We start from the raw sequence: 23640 nt of genomic DNA on the forward strand, positions 1-23640 counted from the left end.
CCACAACACACAAAACTTTTATGGGAACAGGATCTGGGGCTAAATTTTGAAGATCAGTGGGACAATATTCTTAAATTAGTTGACAACTCTTCTGTCTGTGCCCGACACGGTCTGATTCAGTGTAAACTCATACACAGGACTTACTACACCAATCACAGACTGTATACATTTTATCCCAATGTAGCGGACACTTGTAATAGATGCAACCAGTCCCCTGCCGATCTCATACACATGTTCTGGTCATGTCCAAAGCTTACAGACTTCTGGTCCAAAATATTCGATACCCTTCAAATTGCTTACCACTTTGTGGCTGACCCCCATCCCCTTTCTGCCCTCTTTGGTATCCCACACAACAACATCTTAACGGCTGAGGCACGACATTCTATGGTCTTTTGCACTCTGTTGGCTAGGCGGTTAATTTTGCTGAACTGGAAACACAACTTGCCCCCATCCCACTCGATGGTTTAAGGAAGTTCTATACAACTTAAAGTTGGAGAGATTAAGGTTTTCCCTCAATGGCTCTCTGAGGAAATTTTACAAAATCTGGAATCGCTTGTTGTTCATTATAGACTCATTAGATATTACACCTGAGGAGTCAGATATCTGAGTTCTGCTGACGTACCACTTAAACTTACATTCCCAAAATGTTAGCTTTTCTTTAGTTTACTCTATGTTTTTTGTTTTGTTTCTATTTTATTTTTTCTCTTTTCATTTTTTTCTTTTCCCTTCACCTAGAGACAGGAGGCGTGGGTGGGTGTGTGGGAGGAGGGTGGGGGGCTACTGTTAATTGTAAAACTTTGAAAATTGTGAGCATTTTCAAATCCTCATCTCTTTTATGTCCTCATTTTGTTTCGTCGATGCTCAATAAACATACTATAAAAAAAAGACATCATATGGTTTATTTTCTAATTACTAATCAATTCCCAATCTCACACATATTTGATATGATTTAATCAACAATCATATTTATTCAATCAATGTCTTACACAGTACTCAGATATAGATCTCTGTTTGACAGCAAATATACACACATGAAACAACAACACACATACACACACTTGTATAACCATGTTTGTTTCACAATGTTTGCAGGAACAACCCATAATCTCAGAACCACTCAGATCTGGTTGCCATGGGAACGATGATTTCACTGCCCATATGTAAACACCAATACAGAAGATGCAGCTATCAACACGCACTAGAACATGTGGAATGAGACAGTAAATGTACAACAAGATCAATCCTTAACTACTTTAACATCGAAAAAATATGTGTCTGGCTTGTGAAGAAAAGTATTCTGTAAAAAAAACAATATTTAAAAGTACTTTTGTCCCTTGGTTGTAAAAGTGATAGGAGTTTGTTGATTGTTGAACCTTTTCACCATGAGGAATGAACATGCAGCGTTTTCATTCAAGCAGCAGACGTGGAGAGGCGACAGTGAGGAGAGGGACAGCGAGGGCAGTGGGAGGTGTAGGGGGAGGCTCGTACCAGAAGGGACAAATTGTTAAACTTTGAAGTCAAACAGGTTGCAGTCGATCTTGTAGTAGACATAAGGATAATACTCCTGCTGGCTCAAGTTCAAGCCTGGGATGTCAATCACAGTCTGGACATGGGACAATAAGAAACGTTAGTGTGAGCGAGCTGCATGTTGTAATGACTACATTATCGGCAATCATCTCCAAAAAGAAATCTCACTCATGCATTATTACATTATTAGTCATTATTTAAAACTAGTTTGGGTAGTGGTAATGAGGATAACTGAGGTGAAGTAGTTGATGTAGAAAAAACAATAAATTCCAGGTTTTCCCTTGAAATTTCATTATGTATACTTTTGAATAAGGCTATGTTATTTTACCAAAACTTATTTCATAATATATTCTAGAGATGTTCGAATACCGATACCAGCATCAGCAAATGCCTCTGACAGTTACAAAAATGCCGGGTCAGTTATTGGCATGTACAGTGCCTTGCATAAGTATTCACCCCCCTTGGACTTTTTCCCATTATGTACTGTTACTAACTGGAATTCAAATAGACTTAAATAAACTTTTTCCCGTTTGATCAACAAAACATGCATAGTACTTTGGAGGTGCAAAATACATTTTATTGTGACACAAAAAATAATGAGAACAAAAAAGTTGACATCTGTTGGGTGCATAAGTATTCACCCCCCTGTGTCAATACTTGGTAGAACCCCCTTTCGCTGCAATTACAGCTGCAAGTCTTTTGGGGTATGTCTCTACCAGCTTTGCACATCTAGAGATGGAAAGGTTTGTCCATTCTTCTTGGCAAAAAAGACGAAGCTCAGTCAGATTGGATGGAGACTGTCTGTGAACCGCAATCTTCAAGTCTTGCCATAGATTATCTATTGGATTGAGGTCTGGGCTTTGACTGGGCCATTTTAAGACATTAACATTCTTTAATCCAAACCATTCCTTTGTAGCTCTGGCTGTATGTTTAGGGTCATTGTCCTGCTGGAAGATGAACCTCCGCCCCAGTCTCAAATCTTTTGCAGACTGCATCAGATTTTCTTCAAGGATTTCCCTGTATTTGGCTCCATCCATCTTTCCCTCTATTCTGACCAGTTTCCCTGTACCTGCTGAAGAGAAGCATCCCCACAGCATGATGCTACCACCACCATGTTTCACTGTTGGGATGGTGTGCTCAGGGTGATGGGCAGTGTTGGGTTTTCGCCACACATAGTGTTTTGCATTGAGGCCAAAAAGTTCAATTTTGGTCTCATCTGACCAGAGCACCTTCTTCCACATGTTTGCTGTGTCTCCCACATGGCTTCTGGCAAACTCCAAACGGGATTTTTTATGGATCCCTTTCAACAATGGCTTTCTTCTTGCCACTCTTCCATAAAGGCCAGATTTGTGGAGTAGACGACTAATAGTTGTCCTGTGGACAGATTCTCCCACCTAAGCTGTGGATCTCTGCAACTCCTCCAGAGTAACCATGGGCCTCCTGGTTGCTTCTCTGATAAATTTTCTCCTTGTCCGACTCTTCAGTTTGGGTGGACGGCCTCCTCTTGGTAGGTTTGCGGTTGTGCCATATTCTTTCCATTTTCTTATGATGGATTTTATGGTGCTCAGAGAGATGTTCAAAGCTCTGGATATTTTTTTATAACCTAACCCTGCTTCATATTTCTCCACAACTTTATCCCTGACCTGTTTGGTGAGCTCCTTGGTCTTCATGATGCTGTTTGTTCAGTAATGATCTCCAACAAACTCTGAGTCCGTCACAGAACAGGTGTATTTATACTGAGATTAAATTGCAGACAGGTGGACCCTATTTACTAATTATGTGACTTGCAAATGTGACTTGTGAATGCAATTGGTCGCACCAGATCTTTGTTAGGGGTTTCACAGTAAAGGGGGTGAATACATATGCACTCAACACTTTTCAGATTTTTATTTGTAAATAATTGTGAAATCCATGTAATATTTCCCCCCACTTCCAAATGATGCACTATTTTGTGTTGGTCCATTACATAAACTCACGATGAAATAAATTTTAATCTGTGGTTATACCATGACAAAATGTAGAAAAGTCCAAAGGGGGTGAATACTTATGCAAGGCACTGTACGTGAGACTATGTTCCGGTCCGATAGGCTGCACTGTACTGCCACTGGCAAGTACTGTTTTTAGAGTCGGGAAGGAGGAGTGATTTCCGGTAGCGTAACCGCATTTTACAGACTTTATAAACTAGTCAAAGACAAGAGGGGAAAAGTTGTTATTGGAAAATATCTGGTAAGTTAATAGACATTTGTTTTTCATACACATTATCACAGCATCACTTAAAGGGCTGGGACTATATTGATTACCCTCCCTTACAAGCATTATTTGACACATGACAAGAGGTCCACGCCACAGACTGTGCATGGATTTCGAATATTTGGACTCTTGATTATTAAACTTCAAATAAATAATACAGTACATAATTATGTGATAAAAATATACTATATGCTATTTGGTATAACACTTAAGAACTTGAAGGAAAGTCACTACCAAATCCACCTCACAAAAAGAAAACATAATGATGTCTTTTAAAGATTCTAACACTTTCTTATATTCTACACTTTTTTCTCTCTTTGCTTTGCCATGCAGAAAAGTGTCCGTTAGCAGAACATTCAGAATCTGACAGCATCTTAGCAGCACCCATGTCTGTTGTTAGTCTACTTGTTTTTGTCACTCTTTGATCAACAGATTTGGTGTGTGTTATAGACAAAGGACAAATTGCTAAATTCTTGTTGTACAGATCATTATTAAAATGTCATAAGTTAAAACATATGAATGTTTTTAAGAATAAAGTTGGGGTAGAAGTTTAAGTTTCAAAAAGAGACTTTCTAAAAAGAATTATTTTATGTAATGGGGCTATTGTATATACTATCATTTCCTTTATGGATAAAATTCTTGCTGAGATATTTCATATCAGAATTTATTCCATGATAATCATATTATGAATTGTTTGAATTAGCACATGCCAGTGTTTTTCTGGATGCTGTGAGCTTGCAGTAAGTACAGCTAAATGATACAGAGTACTCACATCAATGATAGCAGCTGCACTGCTGTCTAGATGCTTGTACAGATCATTGAGCACCTCCCGCAGCTTCTTCATGGTCTTCTTGCTGGGCTGCAGCAGCATGGCCTGAAAGTTCACCGGCAGCCCGTATCTGCATGAACAACACGTCACACATGTGAGCAACTGAACGTCATTATGTGTTCAGCTTCTGTGTAGTTATATACATCGGTGAGATTATGACTGTGTGGTATGATTACTGCACCTTAAAACAGATTCCACAAAGACCCTGAGTGCTTTAATGTGGATCCACGCGATGAAAGCCTCACTGAAGTTCACTTTCAGCCATCGAACGAGTGGCCCCTGCACAGAGGAAACGCAAGTTAAGGTTAGAAAAGCCATTCATTTATAGTAATTATCTATTTAGGCTGTTGGGGCCTCGTTTCTCTTTTTGTCCTAAACAAGTTTATTGTTTCTTGATCCCCACTGGTGAATGGAATGTTTTTATACTGCAGTGTATTCCGAAAAGTAGTTTTGTTGCGCTAAACCAAAAAAAATCATCCTGTCTTAGGTTCCCTGCAGGAGAAGGAAGGTTTGTAAATGGGTTTGACAATAAACTGAAATATTGAATCTTATTTGGAACTTTAAATTATGTTTTTTAATGTATCACTGCCCCTGAAATCATTTGATAAAAGCCGATTCAATTATTTCATTCCTACCTTTCACACTAATATAAACCATTTTTCTAAAGCATGAAATTAGATTTTGATCATCTTCCAAACAGCCTGTAGTTCTTCATTCAAATAAGCACAGTAGGTAGCGTTAGCGGAAAATGGTTAATTCATCCAAAGTGAACAGTTTGCTAGGGTTATTTGTTTATTGTCATCAAGTAATGTTGAATGCCAGCTAATGCAGCTGTAGGAATAGATTGTTGGGAATACTTTTTGAAGTGTCAGAGGATGGTTTGTTGTAAAGTTGGTGCTTTTTTCCTTTATTTAAGAAAGCCAAATATACAGTACTTTAACCTGTCATTTGGAGCTGGTCTACTGAAAACATAGTTTAGATGAAAACTAAATAAGTTACAACATTTTATGAAATACATAAACTAGAGAAATGGTTTCCAATAATGAACTGTATGTGTAAACCCATTTAAGGAGTAAACAATTGGATAAAACACGTGTGTATCTTACTATACCTTCCAAGATCAATAGAAATCATTACCAAGCCATGGAACCATGTCAATGAGCCTATTACAAAACCTAGAAGTACAGCCTTGTGTTTGTATACCTCCGCCAACCAGTGCAGTTTCAGTCTACATACATTTTTATCCAGACTCGTACAAGTGAGTCTAAAAGTCTAAAATTCTCTCAAGGACTTCTTAAAGGGATACTTCACTGAAAAATTAAAATTCATTCATTATCTTCTCATCACTATGCCGATGTGTTGTCATCTAAGTGTACACAAGCACCGAAATTGATATTTGACTCAAAACATCTACGTCATTTAAACTGGGTTTTTAGCCTAAACGTCCTCTGATATCCTCCTACGAAGTACGTTCGCAGACCCTCGGACACACATCGTGGTGCTACGTCTGCTAGCTTAGCAACTTCCAGTGGACTTTTAGCCTTAAAACATGGTGTAAATTACCTTGTTTCGAGTTGAATATGAATATCAGGGCTTGCGTACACTTGGGTGAAACCACACGTATGGAGGCATGTTATGTTTTTCTGTTGTTTAATCACTTCTGAAGTCTAGGTCACCATTGACTGTCACAGTTTACTTCTGAGACTCCAGAAGTGTTTTATTGACTCAAACACTTCACCCAACCCCCTATCGGCACAATGAACCTTCAACCAACCAAGTCGAATCAGTTTAACCTTGAGTCGAACAGATAATTTATCTACCAAATTTGAAGAAATGTGTCCATTTCACTTACAAACTGCTTCTTCTTATCGGTGGAGAGCCGTGTCATCTCCTCTTTGTCTGCCTTCATCTCCTCTTCATTGTACTGAAAGTCTCTCACTGAGAACCTAGAAGTAAGATGGAGAGGAGAAGACAGTTTATAATGAATCATGATCGTTGCAGCTCTGTTAGAGATATTTCTGTCTGCCCTTCAATCTGTTCTCCTTTGAAACTAAGCTTAATTTCTATTTTTAGACTCTTTTCACAATTTTTTTGGGTGATTCACACACTGTTATGTAATGGCAAAGTATGTATAACAGTTCGTACTTGTTCTCTCTGGCTTTGTGTTTGAAGTCATCCATAGCTTTCCTAAACAGAGTGACACCAAACAGGCCGCTGTCGTTGTCCTCAAATAGCAGACTGGAAAAAAAGAAAGGCACATGTTATACTGTTGTAATGAAGCTGGTAAGATGAATTTATAATACAGGTGGTGTATGAGGAAAACATATAAGAAAATTGTTAAAATACAGATGAAATAAAAATCACTTGACACAAATAATGTGTAAAAATTAAGAAACATGACATGGGTGTCTCTAATAAAATGTCTGTTTCCTTTTATATGATGATATCACTCACTTTGAGGATCGAGGCACCACCATCTCGGCGAGAGTTTCGTATGTTTTCTGCCAGTCAGTGTATCCGATCCTGAAAGAACATGACAGCACGATAAAATACATATTTTTTCAAAATAAAACCAGTGGCATGATACATGTTTTAATGCTTTATTCCCACATAATTGTAATAAATGGTTGACTAGTGAAGTTAAACTCACTTTGGAACAACTACCAGCAGAGTTATAAGGTACTCCGAGTCCAGCACAAAGTCTTCCTTCTTGACAATGTCGCCCAAACTCCTGGTCAGCAGGCTCCCCCTAATGGCACACAGCAGTGATACAAAAACATGGATGTGACATAGTGATGGTGCCTTGGGTTCATAAAGCATTTTTCAGACCATGCTAAAATGGTCATAGAACTAGTCCAGGATCTTTGAAGCTGAACTGGCGAATGATTGCAGGCCAAGAGGAAACTTAACAGTGCATTGAAACCAAATATTTATTTTATTTTCATTAAATTTTTTATTAGCCAGATCTAATCTAGGAGGTGTTTGGAATGAAGTGTTATTTTTTGGTGCCTATTGGATATGCTGTCAGCCAACGGCTGTTCACAAAAGTTTCTTCAGCTAATGGTAGGAAAAGGTTATTTTTGGTCTTAATAAATTCTTTCTTAACCTTTCCTGGTGGTTTCTGTGGACACATCATTATTATAATGTTCTACGTTATAGATGCATTTTAATGTCTATGGATTACTTACGCATTCTTCCTTTCTAAATTCTGCAGGTTTCCCTTCAGGTTGTTATAAGCAGATGCTCTTGTCTTCAGGTCATTGTCAATCTGGGTTACTTGCTGTAAAGGATGAAAAGCAACATGGAAATGATTTATAATGGAAATACACAGTAGCATTGCATTAATTTCATGACCTATATATTGTCCAGTTAAATGGTCAGACCCACCTTTGTGATGATTTCAGAGATGTTTTTAAGTGACTGTTTGATGGGATATTTTGCCATGTCCCACTGAAATCTTGTGATGTAGGTCACAAGATCAACTGAAAAAAAGTCAGCCAAACACTTAATTACCTGAGTTAAGTAAACAGTTTTTTCAACATTGCTTCAAAAAATACAATTTAATACGTTTTGATCCAACTTACAAAAACAAACATTTTATAACTTGCATGCAAATATTTTCAGTTTTCTTTGCCAGGATATCTGCCACTAATACTGTACAATAAAGGTAAATGGAGGTCAATTTGGGCTTTTCAATGCATTGTATAAAATGTTAAAACATAATACAAAAGAAATTCAAAAGATAAAATTATCTTTTCTAAATTAGACGATTTGACTCTTAAAACATAACTTTGTAGAAAACATTTAAATCTAATTTAATATCATGATATAATTCAAACTTCATATAAATCAGTTTCTGGTAGTGAAGTTATCAAAAGACACTGTGTTGGAACCATCACTGTACCTCCATTGGCCAGCAGGTTCTCCTGTACTTTGTCTCGACTGTCCTCCAGCACGTCGGCCATGTACTGAGCTACCTTCTTGACCACACTGTGAACAGCGGGGAGACATGAAACACACCGTGCCAACACAAACTGCATGCACAAAGCCAGAGTAAACCGTACACTCATCCTGCAAATGCTCACATGACCCCCATCCTCAAAATTTAACACAAACATACATACACATCAGAAAGCTTCACATATCCCTGTTAAAATTCTTGACCACACTGTTCAGCGGCACATCAGAGAGGAGCCATGTCCACAGGGGAAATAGATCAGTGGTTCCCAAAGTAAAGGTCGAGACCCCTGTGGGTGTGACAACACACTGACATGCTTTCCAGAGAGCAATTAGAAAGGGCATATTTTAGCTGTAGCAATGAAAAAAGAGACAATGGTTGAAAATTAAAATAAAACCGTTTAAATAAATAAAGATGTTATCAGCTGTCTGATTTCCTGTTCATAAATGTGGGTTGTATGTCTTTCATTTGGCGTTTAATCAGTATTTAGGTCCAAACAATTTCTATAAATATTTAAATTTGTATTAATATTTACTGTATCATGTGTCCAAATCATATAAAATTCAACACTGCACTTCCCATGACCATGAAGACAGTAAGTGAGACAGACAAACAGATGTTTGTGGAATTACTAGGTCGATTGGCATCTATTGCACTTCTGTCCGTCCTGGGAGAGGGATCCCTCACATGTGGCTCTCTCTGAGGTTTCTACGTATTTTTACCCTGTTAAAAGGGTTTTTAGTAGTTTTTCCTTACTCTTGCTGAGGGTTAAGGACAGAGGATGTCACACCCTGTTAAAGCCCTATGAGATGAATTGTAATTTCTGAATATGGGCTATACAAATAAAATTTGATTGATTGATTGATTGATTGCAGAATTGTCACAGATCGCATCTAAAGAGCTCATAAGACAGAACATCTGCCTCTTGAACATAAATTCAATTATCTGTAATGTATTTAATGGTTCCTAAAATGACATATTAAAACACTGAATTCACTAGTTAAAGCTCAAATAAAAAAATGACATACATTAATGAGTGAAGTTTGCTTTTGTTTGGTTCTCTGCTTTTCACATTCTAGAATATTCAATTTAATCACTAAATAATATTTCATAGACAAAGAACACCAAAAGTCAATTCAGGTCAGTATACTGCAAGTAGCTCACCTTTCAACAAAAGAGTCTAATTTGGCCAGCTCATCTGAGAGTCCAACCAGGACATCTAGTGTCCCAACCTGTTTTTGGACAAAAAAGCCAAAAATAAATAAAACAGCAATGCATCATAACTTTTGACTTATTGGTCATGAGATCTGGGTCATCAGGGTTGTGTTTAAACAGCAACATCGGGGGTTAAATCGGCCTACAGTGACATCCAGGGGGCCCTATGTGTTTAGGACGGCGCCTCTTTGTCCAAACCTCCTCATGCACCTCTAACAGTTCCAGGAGAACATCACAGTTCCATGTGGCAGCAAGGTCAGCGAGGTTACCTCACCTTCAGCACAGAGAGTATCCAGACGAGCTGAACTGCTCTGTGGACGAAACCTTTGACGCTTAATCAACGCTTCATCATGCAGGCAACGGATCTGTGTAAAGGCTGCTTCCAATGTACAGAATCCGCTTATTCTTGACAGTGGATATACAAGGTGAGTGGTTTTGATCTCATCTCATCTCTGACTGCTGCTGAACTTTAACACAAAATTATGACCACTATGAATGACTTGAATGTTACGTCCGTAGATTCTACATTATAACAAAGTTGTGGATGTGCACAAGGTGGAAAGTGCAGAAAAACCACCTTGAGGTCTGGTATGTTGAACTTGTGGTTGGCGGAGAGGTTGTTGGTGCGTGTGGTGGTTGCCATCATTTTGTCCCATGTCTGCTGGCAGGTCTTCTCTCCAGGTGCAGAGATCAGCCAAAACTCTGTCATGATTAAAGCACTGGTGCAACTAGAAAGAACTGAGAAGAAAAGCAGATTTAGACTCGTGTGACTGGATTTGTTATCATTCACTTTTCAAAACTATGAGGTTTGTCCTCTACTGAGTCTTTTTTATTTGTTATCATTAGTGTGTTTACATGTCTCCTGTTTGTAGCTAACTGTTAGTAGCGTTGTTGTCAGTAAGTATAAGGCTACTGCCTACCACTTAGAAAGTCGTATTTATTTTCTAATAGTTATAGAAAGTGTTAAAGGCTTGAACACTGTTTTAAACGATAGTGTAAGTCAGACGAAGTGGGCACACAAAAGATGGTTCAGGTCAAGCAGCTTCCAGCAGGATGTTAGCCACTTAGCTTTGCTCACAACTGCAGCACATATGGTTTGTTGATGATTGTGTGACGACTTCACTCACCTGTGTATCAAAATGTTGCCGTCGCCAGTTAAAACGTCGCTGTGTGGGTTTGTGTTTCTACGGCTTGATAATGTTCATAGTTGCCATTCACCACAGTTCATCACGTCTCCTGACAGCAGCAGAGTCAGCTGATCTGCCGGAGGAACCGGAAGTACTGATGTGTCCTTCCGTGTCGAGGCTTTGAAGAGTGTATCGAAATCCAGGCAGATTTTTGTGAAGCGCTTATCGAGGCTTGTGTTGATGAGGTTTGTGATGGCGTTCAGGAAATGGTTCGCAGGTTTGGCATGAGAATCGAAATAAAAGGGGCAGCGAAACGCAATGGACCCCCCCCCCCCCCCACACACACACACACACATTTTGTGGACTTGTGACTTTATTGGGCATTTGTTTGCAAAACAAAAGAAACCGCCTGAAACCCAGCACTGTGGAAAAGTTGTAATTTTTTTATAAAAAACAATCAAATGTCCATATTTTACGTGTTAAATGTTATCCCTAGTAACACAAGCACATTCACATCACAACCCTCTGCCCAATTTGTTTCCACTTTCCCTTTTGATCCCGCCATTGTATCATAAATACAGACACCATATTATTAAGTTCATAATTTATGTACTGGCATCACAAACATCATTCATTCATTTATTCAATTCAAAGCTTCCCACACCAAAGCCATGGTGTCATTATAATCACTCAAATTAAGCAAATTAAGCACCATGAAGCTTCGGCCCATGAGTGAATCATGAAGCTTCATCTCGCCATCACTACCTCTCACTCCCTCTGCTCGCTGTGCAAACCCAGCAGCGAGCACAGCTGGTGGATACGGTGTACTGCAGCGCGAGCACAGCAAAGTGCAAGTCTCATTCTATGTGTGAAAGAGCAACTAAATATCCCAAATCATAAAAAAAGACCTGAAGCGTCTTCACAAACTAAAATGCATTCTCTATCATTATAGAAATAAATATTCACCGGAAAAATCTCATAGGGAATATGGAAGAAACCAGTGGAAGAACAGACAGCCAGACGTGCAGTAGTTGTCATGTTGTACAGAGCACCAGGTTGGCAAAGTTATGTATAGATTGATGGAAAAGATCAACAGAAGCTAAAAAAAAAAGAAGAAGCATATATTACATTGCAAAGCTAATTTGATTTAGTTTGAGGGTTTTATTTCAAAATTGAATTTCAACAAATCTCCTGAATGGCAAGACCTCCACCCCAGACTTGGGCCTTAGGTGAACATTCCAAGGGCATTATTACATCATTTGAGACGGAAACAGACACATACTTGGATGCCAAGTCAGCAGCATTTGAGACTTTAGAGTTACTAAATTTGGAAAAGCCGGGTCAAGTTTCCTGACTTTGGGTGTCTCCTGTATGGAATCTGAGGAAAACACCCCCAAAGGGACATGTTTATAGTTCAGTGGGCCTGGGGTTCATTGTTTGGGACACAATGCTTGGTCTGCCTGGAGCCAACCCTCGACATCAAACGCCAGGGTGAGTTTGCCCATAGCTGGCTAGAGGCCAGTCTGCTGGGATGTTATCAGGACGCGCACACACGCACGTCACAATCAGTCAGTCTGCAGAGCACAGGCTACTGCTGAGTGTAATCTTTTCTGATTCAATAAGAAAGAAAATGTTATTTAAACAAAAAATAGGATCTTACACACATTTGTTTGACTCAGCATCCTTGCCATCAACCATTAAAGTGTCTTACTAACATGACCTATGATATGTCTCAAATTTATGTTTGTGAACATTGACTAAGACCTTAAAGTGTTCACAAAAATAGTCACATTTAAATAACCAACAAATGTTGGAACTGTGGTAATGGGCAGACTGTTGCCTTCTCATCTCCTCCCCTATTTCTTTAGCAAATGCTGCATTTTGCAGTGTTTCGTCGATTCACTTGTGCATTCCAGGAGTGAGGGTTTCCTACGTGGTTTGTGTCTCACCGTACATTACCTGTGTAATCTTTCAACTTTCAACTACCTGCATTTTACTTAATTTGGGCGACAGTGACCTACTGCTTTCAGAAATGCAAGCATGCTAACAAGCACACACAAAGCCTTACAGGCTTGTATGTGTGTGTGCGCGCACGTGTGTGTTTGTGTGTGTGTGTGTGTGTGTGTGCATAAACATGATTTATTTGTCAGATATTGTACAAATCATCAGAAGCAATACTGACCATCTGTAATTAGTTTGATTTACAGGAATGGTCCTCATTTATAATAAACCACATTATCTGATATAACTACTGACACAGAGTTATGAACAGTCTATTCTGCAGTCTATCTAGGCAGAAAGGAAACAAGGGCGAAATGTGCATACTTTTTTAGGCTGTGTAATTGTTTGCCCATCATTGTATATCTTACTATGTCTCTCCAACACTTTGATACCATTGTTGCAAATGACATGTTGAGGGAAAGCCCAGAGATAAAAAGTCGTTCCTTCTAGATTGCATTACACTTTGTTCGAAATAAAAGATACTAGTTGTCAGGCCTTAGAAATCCTAGTTTAAAGTAAAAAAAAAAAAATTGTGCCAACTAAAAAACTTTGGTCTCTTGCTTCGAAAACTTTGAGTGAGTTCTGACAACTTCAAATCTCAATATGAAATTCGTTAAACAGCTGCAAAGTTGCGTTCACTCATGTTTTTTATTTTAGGGATAGCAGGGCTTAAAATCAGAAGCTCATCTGACTCATTCTTGAAAGACTAAATCAATCAACTCCTCATACAATATCATTTTGAAACATTGCTTGTATATTTCCAAACTCCAAAAATGCAATGCATTAGGTTTAAACTTTTTTTTAACATATGAAAAAAATTATATGATGGACACTGATACTGTATGTGGGTATTAATCTGCCTATCTCTGATGTGACTTCTTTCTAAATTCAAAAACACTGTAAACGATGATGAAGATATGATGAAGATGTTGAGAGAAACTATGTTTGCTTAATGTTTATGTCCAAGGCCTTAATGCACGCAACCTCAACATTAAAGACACTAAGAACAAAAGCCAGAGGAATCGGCTTGCTCTCACGCAACATTATTTATGTTAACAGAAATAAAAGATTTAAACTGGATAAATTCAATGCCTTAACTTTAAAAATACTTTGATTTGCCCAAATCAAAAATTCTAGTTTTTTATAATGTTTAACCAAAGATTGTGTTGAGGTAGGTTCTGTCAAATGTTCACTCCCATTCTTGGTAAATCATTTTCTCACACTAGCAGATCAGGTCTTTCGAAACAATTCCTCTTTGCATATATTTTTTTTATTCCTGCAGGTGGTTGCTTTGTATTGTCCTGTTTAACATTCACATCAGTGTGAGGTATAAAGTTGGTTCGAAGTTCTTTTCACTGAGCAACATTCTTTGGCAAAAAGAGTAGAATCCATTGCTGAGTGACTTAACAACACTTACAACGCTTCTTCTTGCATAAGACCAATTCATGGTGGGTTTAGAGAGTCACTAATTCAAGTGCAGAGAGATAGTGATATACGGAGATAGATGTTCAGGTGCTTTATCTGAACTGACTGTTTATTACATACAGTATATTTCATAATTAAACCTATATATATATATAATCAATTTGTTGAAGGTGTTTCATCCTTTTCTTTTTCGCGGTGGAACAATGCTGTTTTTTCCTCTTTGACTGGAGACTTTTGGTCTGTTAGGGTTAACCTACGCAAGGTCTTTCCTAGTCTGTGTGTTGATGTAATCTGTTTGCAATGTTTGCAAATAAGAATTCCTGCTGCACAATGCAGCCACTGGAGTATTTGCCCTCACAGTGGGTGGTACACATGTCCCGCTGTCGCATACTCACTGCCTGCGACAGCTATTATGATCCAAACAATGGGAATCAAACATTGTGTGTTACTGGAAGCCACTTTAGATGGTATGTGCGATTGGACTTATATTTAACATAGGCTCATTTTGTTTTGGAGAGAACAGGCACAAAACACGGAATAGCTTTTGTGTTGCAGTGCGAGGCAAAGAAATTGCTTCTCCAGCTTTTACAATGGATTCTAAGCAATAGTTTTATTGGAGAAACAATTGTTGCTATTGTTTATTGTTTGTCCCAGAGGAGCACTCAAAGCTAATCTAGCACTCTTAAGGATGTCACAGTTATGAGAACTCACAACTGTTCACAGAAAAACACATGCAGTGTTATTTGCTGTGGGCTACTCAGGATGATAAAGATTTAGGATTTATCTCTTTTCTTCAATTAGCATAATCTCCATGGTAACATACAGTTTAAGATAGGTGATAAATATGTTCATTGAATCCTAAAAAAACTCAAGATGTACATTATTTTGAGATACATTTTTATTATGTTTATTCCAGTTATACACATTGAAATTGATAATTACTGTACAGTATGTGCCTGTCACTCTATAACAGTAGCTGAGCGTTCCTTGGCACCCTCCTCCTCCTGTTGAGGAGGGAGACATGCAAATGTATCTCCTTGGAAAAAAAACACACTGCCCTAGCCCATGCACTTCCAGAAGCAGGCACAACTTGTCAAAGTCACAACAACAAAGGCAAGGGAACGAGGAAAATCCAGTTTGAGCTTGAACTTGAAGACAAAATACATGCATCCAACTAACTCATTACTCATCGGACTTCTGTTTTGCAACTGGTGATTTTTGGCAACAGAAAGAAAGAAAAAGGGAAATTCTGTGAACTTTATCGGACAGAATTTTGTCCTTAATACTGAGCCATGGGGAACACAATGAAGACATAACACAGGTAAATCTGATTTTTTTTTTAAACTGGCCTATTTATTGTTTATAAAAGTAACTGTATATAGAATTTAGTCAAGTGTGTAGTTTTGTTTGGTGAAGATACAATTCACTTTCATTGTATATGGAACATCATGTTGTAATAACATAGAATAGAATATAGAATTATAATTTGGACAGATCCAATTCAATATCTGTATCAGCCACTGCCACATTCACTTATTGATATTTAGATTCCATGGTCTAGTAGTTTTTTGTAAAATATGAATATAAAATGGAGTTGATGAGATTTTAAGCCTATAATGCATTGCTTTGCACTTGATGGAAGTTTGTCAAAAGATTAAAGGCGCTGCAATAGCAATGTATGTTCATACACCTGTTTATATATGACATCGTGTTTCCACCAACAGATAAATTACATTTCTTGGGAATACATTTCAATTAAATTAATTTTGGTTTATTTCCTGCTACTACCACTACTACTACACTGCGACATATAATAATAATAATAATAATAATAATAATACAAAAATTATAATAATAATAATCAACCAGTACAGGTAGTGTTCCAAATTCAGGTATTAGAATCTGATCTGAAAAAAATAAGATTGATGCATCTTTATATAGAATATGGTGAAACTGTAAAACATAGGAATACAAATAAACCTGCATAAGCTCACAGTACACAAGTATGTGTATTAAGAATGAGACCATTATTATTTTTGTTGCTATTATGCATGACATTATTCCACGTGTAACCAATCATTTCTTTGCAAAACTGAGTTGTATGTGTCTCTAAATCCCGCCCTTCTGCACTGGATCAATTCAACATACTGAAGTACCATCAGACCTGGAAACAGTTCTTATAGTTTTGTAATTATTAAGTCATATTGATTATGAGAAAGAAATCCTGAGTGAAAACTTTGATGAAAACGATATTCTTCTACATCTATGGCTTTCATTAATCAAAAGACGTCGTGGTATGTTTGTTAACATGCATTTTATTCTGATACTGTAACCGGATGTGCTCTTAGTTTCAGTGGGCAATTATTTGCTCCTCGCTCCCTCCCCACTGTTGTCGTCCTCTCCCTCCCCCTCGTTACAAATGGTCCATAGCCGTTGCATCTACACAACATCGAACAACAATAACTCGAGCTAATCCTCCTCGTCCATGGCCGTTTTACTTTTCTCTTCTTGTAAACCCACCACTCTTTGAAAATTCCGCCCAAAAAGAAAAAGCGCTCTGTCCCCTCTTTTGGGTTTTCAGCAGACGTAAGTAACGTTAGCTAACCGCGTTGTTAGCTTGCTAATTAGCATGTGGTTGAATGGACCGGCAAATGTAGCGAAAGCAACTAATGCAAGTTGTAATACATTGAAAATACTGTAATGTTCAGTGGCATCATTGTTGAAACATGATAGATTCCTGTACGACATGTTCATTGTTTGTAGCCATGTAACTAGCTAAGGCTAATCTGAACTTTATCAATGAACGTAAACGAGCTAGGAAACTTCTGTCCGACGTGTTAAATATGGCTGTGAATTAGTGGCATAATGGGATGTGTTTTTTAGTGAAAATACTAATTACAATGTAACATAGCAATGTCAATTAATTTGAAACTATCATAATTGGCGTGGATCAATGTACTTTATCATGGGTCTGAGTACCAACCTTCAAATATTCAATACAGTCTTAACCGAAAACCTTTATCATTTATCCAGTAAACCCTAAAACATATTATTTGTTCTTCCTCCATTGCCTTTCACTCAGAACTCATTCTGCCTGCTCGTCCACATTTCCTCAACACATTTGTACAGAGCTTTAAATGTTAAGGTAGATTGGAGCCTGTGTCAGTGGAGAAGCAGTCGCTCTCATCGTCACAGTTGTTTCTCTCTCAGTGACTGATTCCAATGTGCCCTGTCCTCATTTGTCCCTGTGCAGGTGTACAACAACTATCCAGAGGATTTAGGGGCAGCTCTATACCGGGAGCCATTTGACTTCAACGCCGAGCCACCTTGGGATCCTAGCTGATAGTGGACGAGTTCAACCCAGGATTCATCAATGTGAGTACATTAGATGTGAACTGAGGAATTAATGCTTACTCTTAATCGATGTTGATACTCAGAAAAACAGCAAACTAAACGTGTTTTATCCAGCATTTAGCTGTGTGTGTGTTTCTGCTTGCAGGGACATACATTGTTATTGCTTAACTGAAACTCTTGACAGAAGAAACAGATGGATATATTAAGAAATAGCTTGCCCCAGATACATCTCAAACTATGATATTAGATCTTACATTTCAGAACTATTTTCAGCATTTCTACTAAAATGACAGGACAGTGTTCTGGACTGAAAATTATCTTCAGTAGTTTTGCTGAATATATAAATATTCAACTTATATGTGAAATGTATATTTTAGCTTTTTCCCTGTTATATAAAATCATGATTGATTTTTAAAGAGACGCCTTGGTCGAGCCATTTCCCCAAATTCTTGCACTTCTGTTCAAGCAGAGGACTAATGAACACCTACACACTTCAGTCCTTTCCTTTTTTTTCACAATGCAATCAAGTAGTTACTGAGATTTGGTACCCCTGGCCTACTGTCTATTCATCTGTTTGTTTTAGCCTTGTCATATTGTAGAACATAGCAGTCCTTCCAGGCACATTGTTTAGTCTCCCCATTTAACCTCCCAAAGCCACAGTCATTTCAGATGTGGTCTAGTCACTACTGCACATCTCTGACGTATTGTGCAACATTATTGAAAGTAAAGTTGTGACAGAGACGCAGACAGTATTGTACCCTGCTTAATGCCGTCAAAAATAACCTTTACGGGTCACCAGCTCAGGGTTTAATGGTGATTGTTGGGAGTAATTGATGGTAAAGTAAATGAACCCTGTGCCCCAGACTCTGTGTTTTCACAGTGGCTTTTCAGAAGAATAGGCCTCTTCCACAAAGCTTTCCCACAACATGAAACCTGTTCTGTGCTCTGATTGGATGCTCACTGAAGTGGCTTGTTTATGGATCAAATCAGAGAAGTTAATGAATAAATGAGAGTAGGAAAAAACAAATAATAAATGTATATTGTCCTATAATGGCTAATTTGTTCCGCCTCTTTACAATGCAAGTCTTCTGCTGACTTCTCTTGCAGTTTGTTGTAAAAGTCTAGGACCCCAGGGGCTCAGGATCGAGCGAGCAAGACAACTCAGATTAGCCACATTCTTTATGCCTGTCGGATTAGAGGAAAACGGTTGAGAGGATGAAAGGTATTGCTGATGAACCACAGTATTCTGTTGGCCTGCTGGAGGCAGGCACAGCGCTCTGCGACGTGATTGACAACCACATTTATGAACAAACTCTGGTAAGGAATATCAGTGAAACATGATGCACATTTATCACATGACCTCTTACTGTATTGTAATTTTCTCAAACGCCTGTTAAAGTATTGCCTTGTTTTAACTGTATGTAGTAATTTTACATGGAGACAAGTTTAGCCAAAGCTTGCATGTTTTGCTGACTCATCCACCTGTACACTTCTGTCTTCCTCAGTCGGAGAGGAATGCATTTTTTGTAGCAGACCTGGGAGTCGTTCTGAGGCAGCATGTTCGCTGGCGAACGCACATGGGCCAAATTCGGCCCTACTACACTGTCAGATGCAACAGCAGTCCAGCTGTTATTGAAGTTCTTGCTGCTCTTGGCACTGGATTTATATGCACCAACAAGGTACTTTCTCAAAACAGATTCGATCTCTGTTGTCAGATCAGATGTCTTCACATTAAATAATCACAGTTGCAGTGTGCACTGTTTAGGCTGCATGGTCTTACAGACATGTTTTAAAGAACTTGTCACATGGTACTAAGTTTGGATCAATATATACCACCCCTCCAAGCAACTTCTAGTACACTTATATAGAATAGTTATACACAACCTCTGGTACACCAGCTTGTAGGCACCACCAAGTCGTCAGTGTACCTCTGCTCACCTTTTAAATGTGGTTGATCATGTATTTTGTTCATGGTAAACCATGCAGGATGGACATGATATAATAAAAGGTCTGTTTACTAAACCACACACTGTATAGTATTGAAATACAATTGTCTTTTTCTCTTTGTATGTCAGTCTGAACTGGAGCTGGTGCAGAGCTATGGTATTCCCGCTGAAGACATAATCTACAGTGGTGTCTGCAAACAGGTCTCCCAGATTAAATATGCTGCTAAGAATGGCATTGACCTTCTGGTGTGTGATAATGAAGCAGAGCTGCGCAAGATTTCACGCTGCCACCCCAATGCCAAGTAGGTGTTTGACTGTATTAGTATTAAATCCCTGGGCCAGTGATTACATGGCATGAAATTGCCATTTCAACATTCTTAAATAATTGGCTCAGTTATCAGTTATTACTCACTATTCATTATATGAGCAACGGAAATGCTTTTAACAAATAATAATGTACCATGGTTCTTTGTTTCCTGTGTGTTGATTCAGGCTGCTGCTGCAGGTGGCCACAGAGTCATCAGACGATGAGATAAGCATGACATTTGGCTGTTCCCTAAAGGACTGCAGACATCTGCTGGAGAGAGCTAAGGAACTGGGTGTACAGGTCGTTGGGGTCAGGTGAGCTCTGCAGAAATGCTCTGTGACTGGTTAGAGAGCAGTTTGAAGAAATACATAAACAAATGCAGAACTCACTCGAATTTAACAACCTGCCTACTACATCAAAATATTGAGCAATATTTTGGGTGTCATACTGACCATGAAACCTTCACCCCAAAGGTCCCACATTTCCGTCTCCTGTGAAGATGACCAGGTGTTTATTCATGCCATCTCAGATGCCCGCTGTGTCTTTGATATGGGAGTAAGTAATTTTAACACGGTTATATAGCTTGTAACACTGCTCAGTTCACTGACCACCACTTCCGATCCCCTTCCGACACACAGTTTCAACCCTTGGACACTTGCGGTCGCTCTATAAACACTCAGTACTTTGATGATCACTTGTGATTTTGTTTACACATTAACAAGCTTTTGTCTGCCTCAGGAGGAAATGGGCTTCAACATGAAAATCCTGGACATTGGAGGTGGCTTCAGTGCTGCTGACACAAAGCTGGAGCTGGTCAGTGAATTTCATACACACCACACAGGTGGAGAGATGTGCAATGTACTGCATTGAATTACATTTTTTTTAAATGAAGGGGACAAAGAAATTACAGCATCTTATGTAATACAATGTATTATCTATCAATTTTCAAATTGTACCATGTGAAATATTTTTGATTTCGGTGCACAGCGATATCACACACTCTAGTCGTGCTAATTTTACTATGATGGGCTTGATTTATGCCACTCTTCAGGGGTTGTCGATGAGATTGATTATAATGTCTTAATTGTAAAGTTTGGAGGCCTACTCGTTTTGGTTCCTATTTTTTACCACTTGGTATCTTCTTTGCAGATCAATAGGGCAGTCATGTCTATGGTGGACCTATACTTCCCTCTGTCTACTGGGGTCTCCATCATTGCTGAGCCTGGCAGCTTCTTCGTGACCTCTGCTTTCACCTTGGCTGTTAACATCATTTCCAAGGAGGTGGTGGCTCGAGATCGCCAGAAACATTCACATGGTCAGTCGATGTCACTTTCACTGATGCATTCTGCAATGTCAGCCCAACTGCTGCACCAAAGACAGCTATGTCAATTTCTGGATCTCAAGCTGTAATATGAAACTAAATATGAAAAAGTTAAAAAATAAATGCCTTCCATTCTCAAAGATTTTGTGCAAAATCTGTCTCAACAGATGATTTTCATCCAAACCATGAGCCAGAGTTCCAGTACTACATGAACGAGGGAGTGTATGGGTCATTTGCCAGCAAACTCTCTGAAACAGGGATCGCTGCACCATCTGTTCACAGGGTGAGTCACAAGAATTCTCTGGGTCAAGATGTAAACATCTCTATTCATCCCCCATAATCTCACTGTTATGAAGTGTAAAACACCACTTCTTACACTATAGTTTACTGAAACAGACTATCTCTTCTGTGTATGCTATTAGAACACCTCTCTTGATGCTCCAGTGTTCAGCAGCAGCCTGTGGGGTCCCTCTGGGGATGACCTGGATCAGGTAGTGGAGCACTGTCTGTTACCTGATCTCAACATCGGAGACTGGCTCTTGTTCACCCATGCTGGGGCCTACAGTCTGGGCCAGCCACTCAGTACCACCACTGACTCACCTCCACCCCCTGTATACTATGTTATCTCCTCCAGAGACTGGTAAGGACCGGTTATTTGTTTTTATGATTGAATTGCATGACTAAGTTTGAAAGAATCCTTGTCTTCTGACCATGCATGTGCCTCTGACTCAGGTTTGTTTTCCTTTTGCTCTACCAGGTTTGAAATGCAGGACACTGGTGGCGCCCAGGAGGCTACACTGAAGAACTTCTCATTGGTCCCTTATTTCCTCAATACCTGCCAAACAGAGGCTGCACTCTCTGTCCCAGCTTAGCAATCATCAGGACAGGAGGGCTTTTACTTTACTGTGTTCTGCTGCTAGCTTCGTCTCCTCAACATTCCACTGGGCTGAAGTAAATTAACAGTGCAGATATTGCTTGAACTTGCTGGGACCAGATATAATTGATCTCACAAAGCCTAATGTACAGTGTAACTTGTGTTTAGACCTGGACACCCCAAAGTGTTAATTATTATCCAATAAGACAGATTCATTCTTCCCTTGGCTTTGGGTATCCCATGGCAGTGCAGTTTACACTCATACAGTGGACATGAAATGGTTTAAAATAATACTTGACAAATGTATTATTTGTATCACTGCTGCTACTGCCAGTCTTGTAAAGTAATATATATATATATATATATATATATATATTCCAGAGTGAAGCAGTGTATTTAAATATAACACAGTTCTGAGACCTTGTAGGCTTAGCCTCAAGATGTATTTTAATGATTTTAATTGGTTGTATAGTTTATTTTGTGTGATAAGAGCTTCATACTAGTCATTTGAAATGTGACGTCTTTATCGCTGTTTAAACCGAAGGCTTGCAGCACTATGTTGCTGCACATGTGAATGTGCATTTATTCATCTGTTTGATGAAGCCAGTGTGATCAATGTGCACTCACCTGCTCCTGGTAAACTTCAGTCTGCCGTTGTGTTTGTTGGGAAGCTAATGGCTCGGTGTTCACCAGTAAACTTGTATGGTTTGAGGTCTGAGGTCTGAGGTGCGAGTGAAGGACCAGTTGGTGACTGCTTTACCACAACGTAGCAGCAGATGTTTTTGACAGCACGTGTTGCATATGGAACAAAGCAAGTGTTGATGAGTAGCAAATCAGCTGACATGGAAAAGGGGCTTGTTTTGTTTTTTATAGAAAAGAAACTGAAACTGTTAAAACCCATCATATTTTACAATTTCCATTGCACATGTTTAAGGAAAAGATTTCAAGTACAGACATTTTCGGGTTCTGCAAGTGTACTTGCAAAGTCTACATCATATCTGTGAAGTTGTCTTCCAATCTCTGTGTAAGGCATTACATTACCTGTATATATACACTTGTAGCTGTGCTTGTCAACCTGAACAATAATAAACACCTCACTGACTTGACTGAATGTGTTATCATAAAACACCATAAATGTTGTACTTAGTGAAACCAACCTGCTGTTGTACAATCATAGCAAAAAAAAAAGATAATCCAATTCTCATTCTGGATAATGTGAACACCGACTAAAAGTTCAAAACCGTATAGGATCTATAAAAAAAATACATGTGTTATTCTAAGTTTGTGCTGTGTGATAGCATGTGAAATATCTTTTCTGGATAATTTGTAATTCCATGGCTTTTATACCTGGCAATGAAATAACTTTCATTATCCAAATAACATCTAGATACAGATCAGACTTAAATTCCAGGAGTAACAGGTGTTTTAAATTCTTAACACAATTTAATAATGACCGAGAATAAAGGTTTTTAGATTTAATAAAGGGTTCAATGTCAGCCTCACAAA

General features: G+C 38.7%; 2 protein-coding genes across 4 annotated transcripts; one reads left to right on the forward strand and one right to left on the reverse strand.

Annotated features, from left to right (window-relative positions):
* Positions 1-938: 938 nt before the first annotated feature.
* LOC128449798 (V-type proton ATPase subunit C 1-A) lies at positions 939-11066 on the reverse strand. 3 transcript variants are annotated; one of them, XM_053433103.1, is made up of 13 exons: positions 10907-11066; positions 10357-10517; positions 9729-9796; positions 8511-8596; positions 7994-8088; positions 7795-7886; positions 7257-7355; positions 7061-7129; positions 6752-6844; positions 6459-6552; positions 4788-4885; positions 4550-4676; positions 939-1603 (listed from the first exon to the last, which is right to left on the reverse strand). In XM_053433103.1, exons 2-13 carry the CDS (start codon positions 10486-10488, stop codon positions 1505-1507), a joined length of 1152 nt encoding a protein of 383 aa, XP_053289078.1. In that variant the 5' UTR covers positions 10489-10517; positions 10907-11066; the 3' UTR covers positions 939-1504. The 3 variants fall into 3 exon arrangements, with proteins under 3 accessions (XP_053289078.1, XP_053289080.1, XP_053289079.1); XM_053433105.1 differs by lacking the exon at positions 10907-11066 and adding an exon at positions 10054-10246 and having other exon boundaries at positions 10357-10489; XM_053433104.1 differs by lacking the exons at positions 10357-10517; positions 10907-11066 and adding an exon at positions 10054-10350.
* A 5632-nt stretch (positions 11067-16698) lies between these two features.
* LOC128449800 (antizyme inhibitor 1) lies at positions 16699-23240 on the forward strand. Its single transcript, XM_053433106.1, has 12 exons — positions 16699-16918; positions 17586-17707; positions 18794-19003; positions 19192-19365; positions 19762-19934; positions 20125-20253; positions 20413-20494; positions 20678-20752; positions 21089-21254; positions 21428-21543; positions 21683-21900; positions 22018-23240. The coding sequence occupies exons 3-12, from the start codon at positions 18902-18904 to the stop codon at positions 22130-22132; spliced, it is 1350 nt and encodes a 449-aa protein (XP_053289081.1). The 5' UTR covers positions 16699-16918; positions 17586-17707; positions 18794-18901; the 3' UTR covers positions 22133-23240.
* Positions 23241-23640: the final 400 nt, after the last annotated feature.

Source organism: Pleuronectes platessa, chromosome 10, assembly GCF_947347685.1.
Source record: "Pleuronectes platessa chromosome 10, fPlePla1.1, whole genome shotgun sequence".
NCBI classification, from domain to species: domain Eukaryota; kingdom Metazoa; phylum Chordata; class Actinopteri; order Pleuronectiformes; family Pleuronectidae; genus Pleuronectes; species Pleuronectes platessa.

Bases quoted from the DNA above. Each gene is read 5' to 3' on its own strand.
- LOC128449798 (XM_053433103.1), bottom strand. From the start codon at position 10,488: ATGACAGAGTTTTGGCTGATCTCTGCACCTGGAGAGAAGACCTGCCAG. The intron at 6,553-6,751 runs GTACGAACTGTT...TCTTACTTCTAG, and splicing joins CACAAAGCCAGAGAGAACAA to GTTCTCAGTGAGAGACTTTC. The intron at 4,677-4,787 runs GTGCAGTAATCA...TTGTTCATGCAG, and splicing joins TTTGTGGAATCTGTTTTAAG to ATACGGGCTGCCGGTGAACT.
- LOC128449800 (XM_053433106.1), top strand. From the start codon at position 18,902: ATGAAAGGTATTGCTGATGAACCACAGTATTCTGTTGGCCTGCTGGAG. The intron at 19,004-19,191 runs GTAAGGAATATC...TGTCTTCCTCAG, and splicing joins ACATTTATGAACAAACTCTG to TCGGAGAGGAATGCATTTTT. The intron at 21,544-21,682 runs GTGAGTCACAAG...GTATGCTATTAG, and splicing joins CTGCACCATCTGTTCACAGG to AACACCTCTCTTGATGCTCC.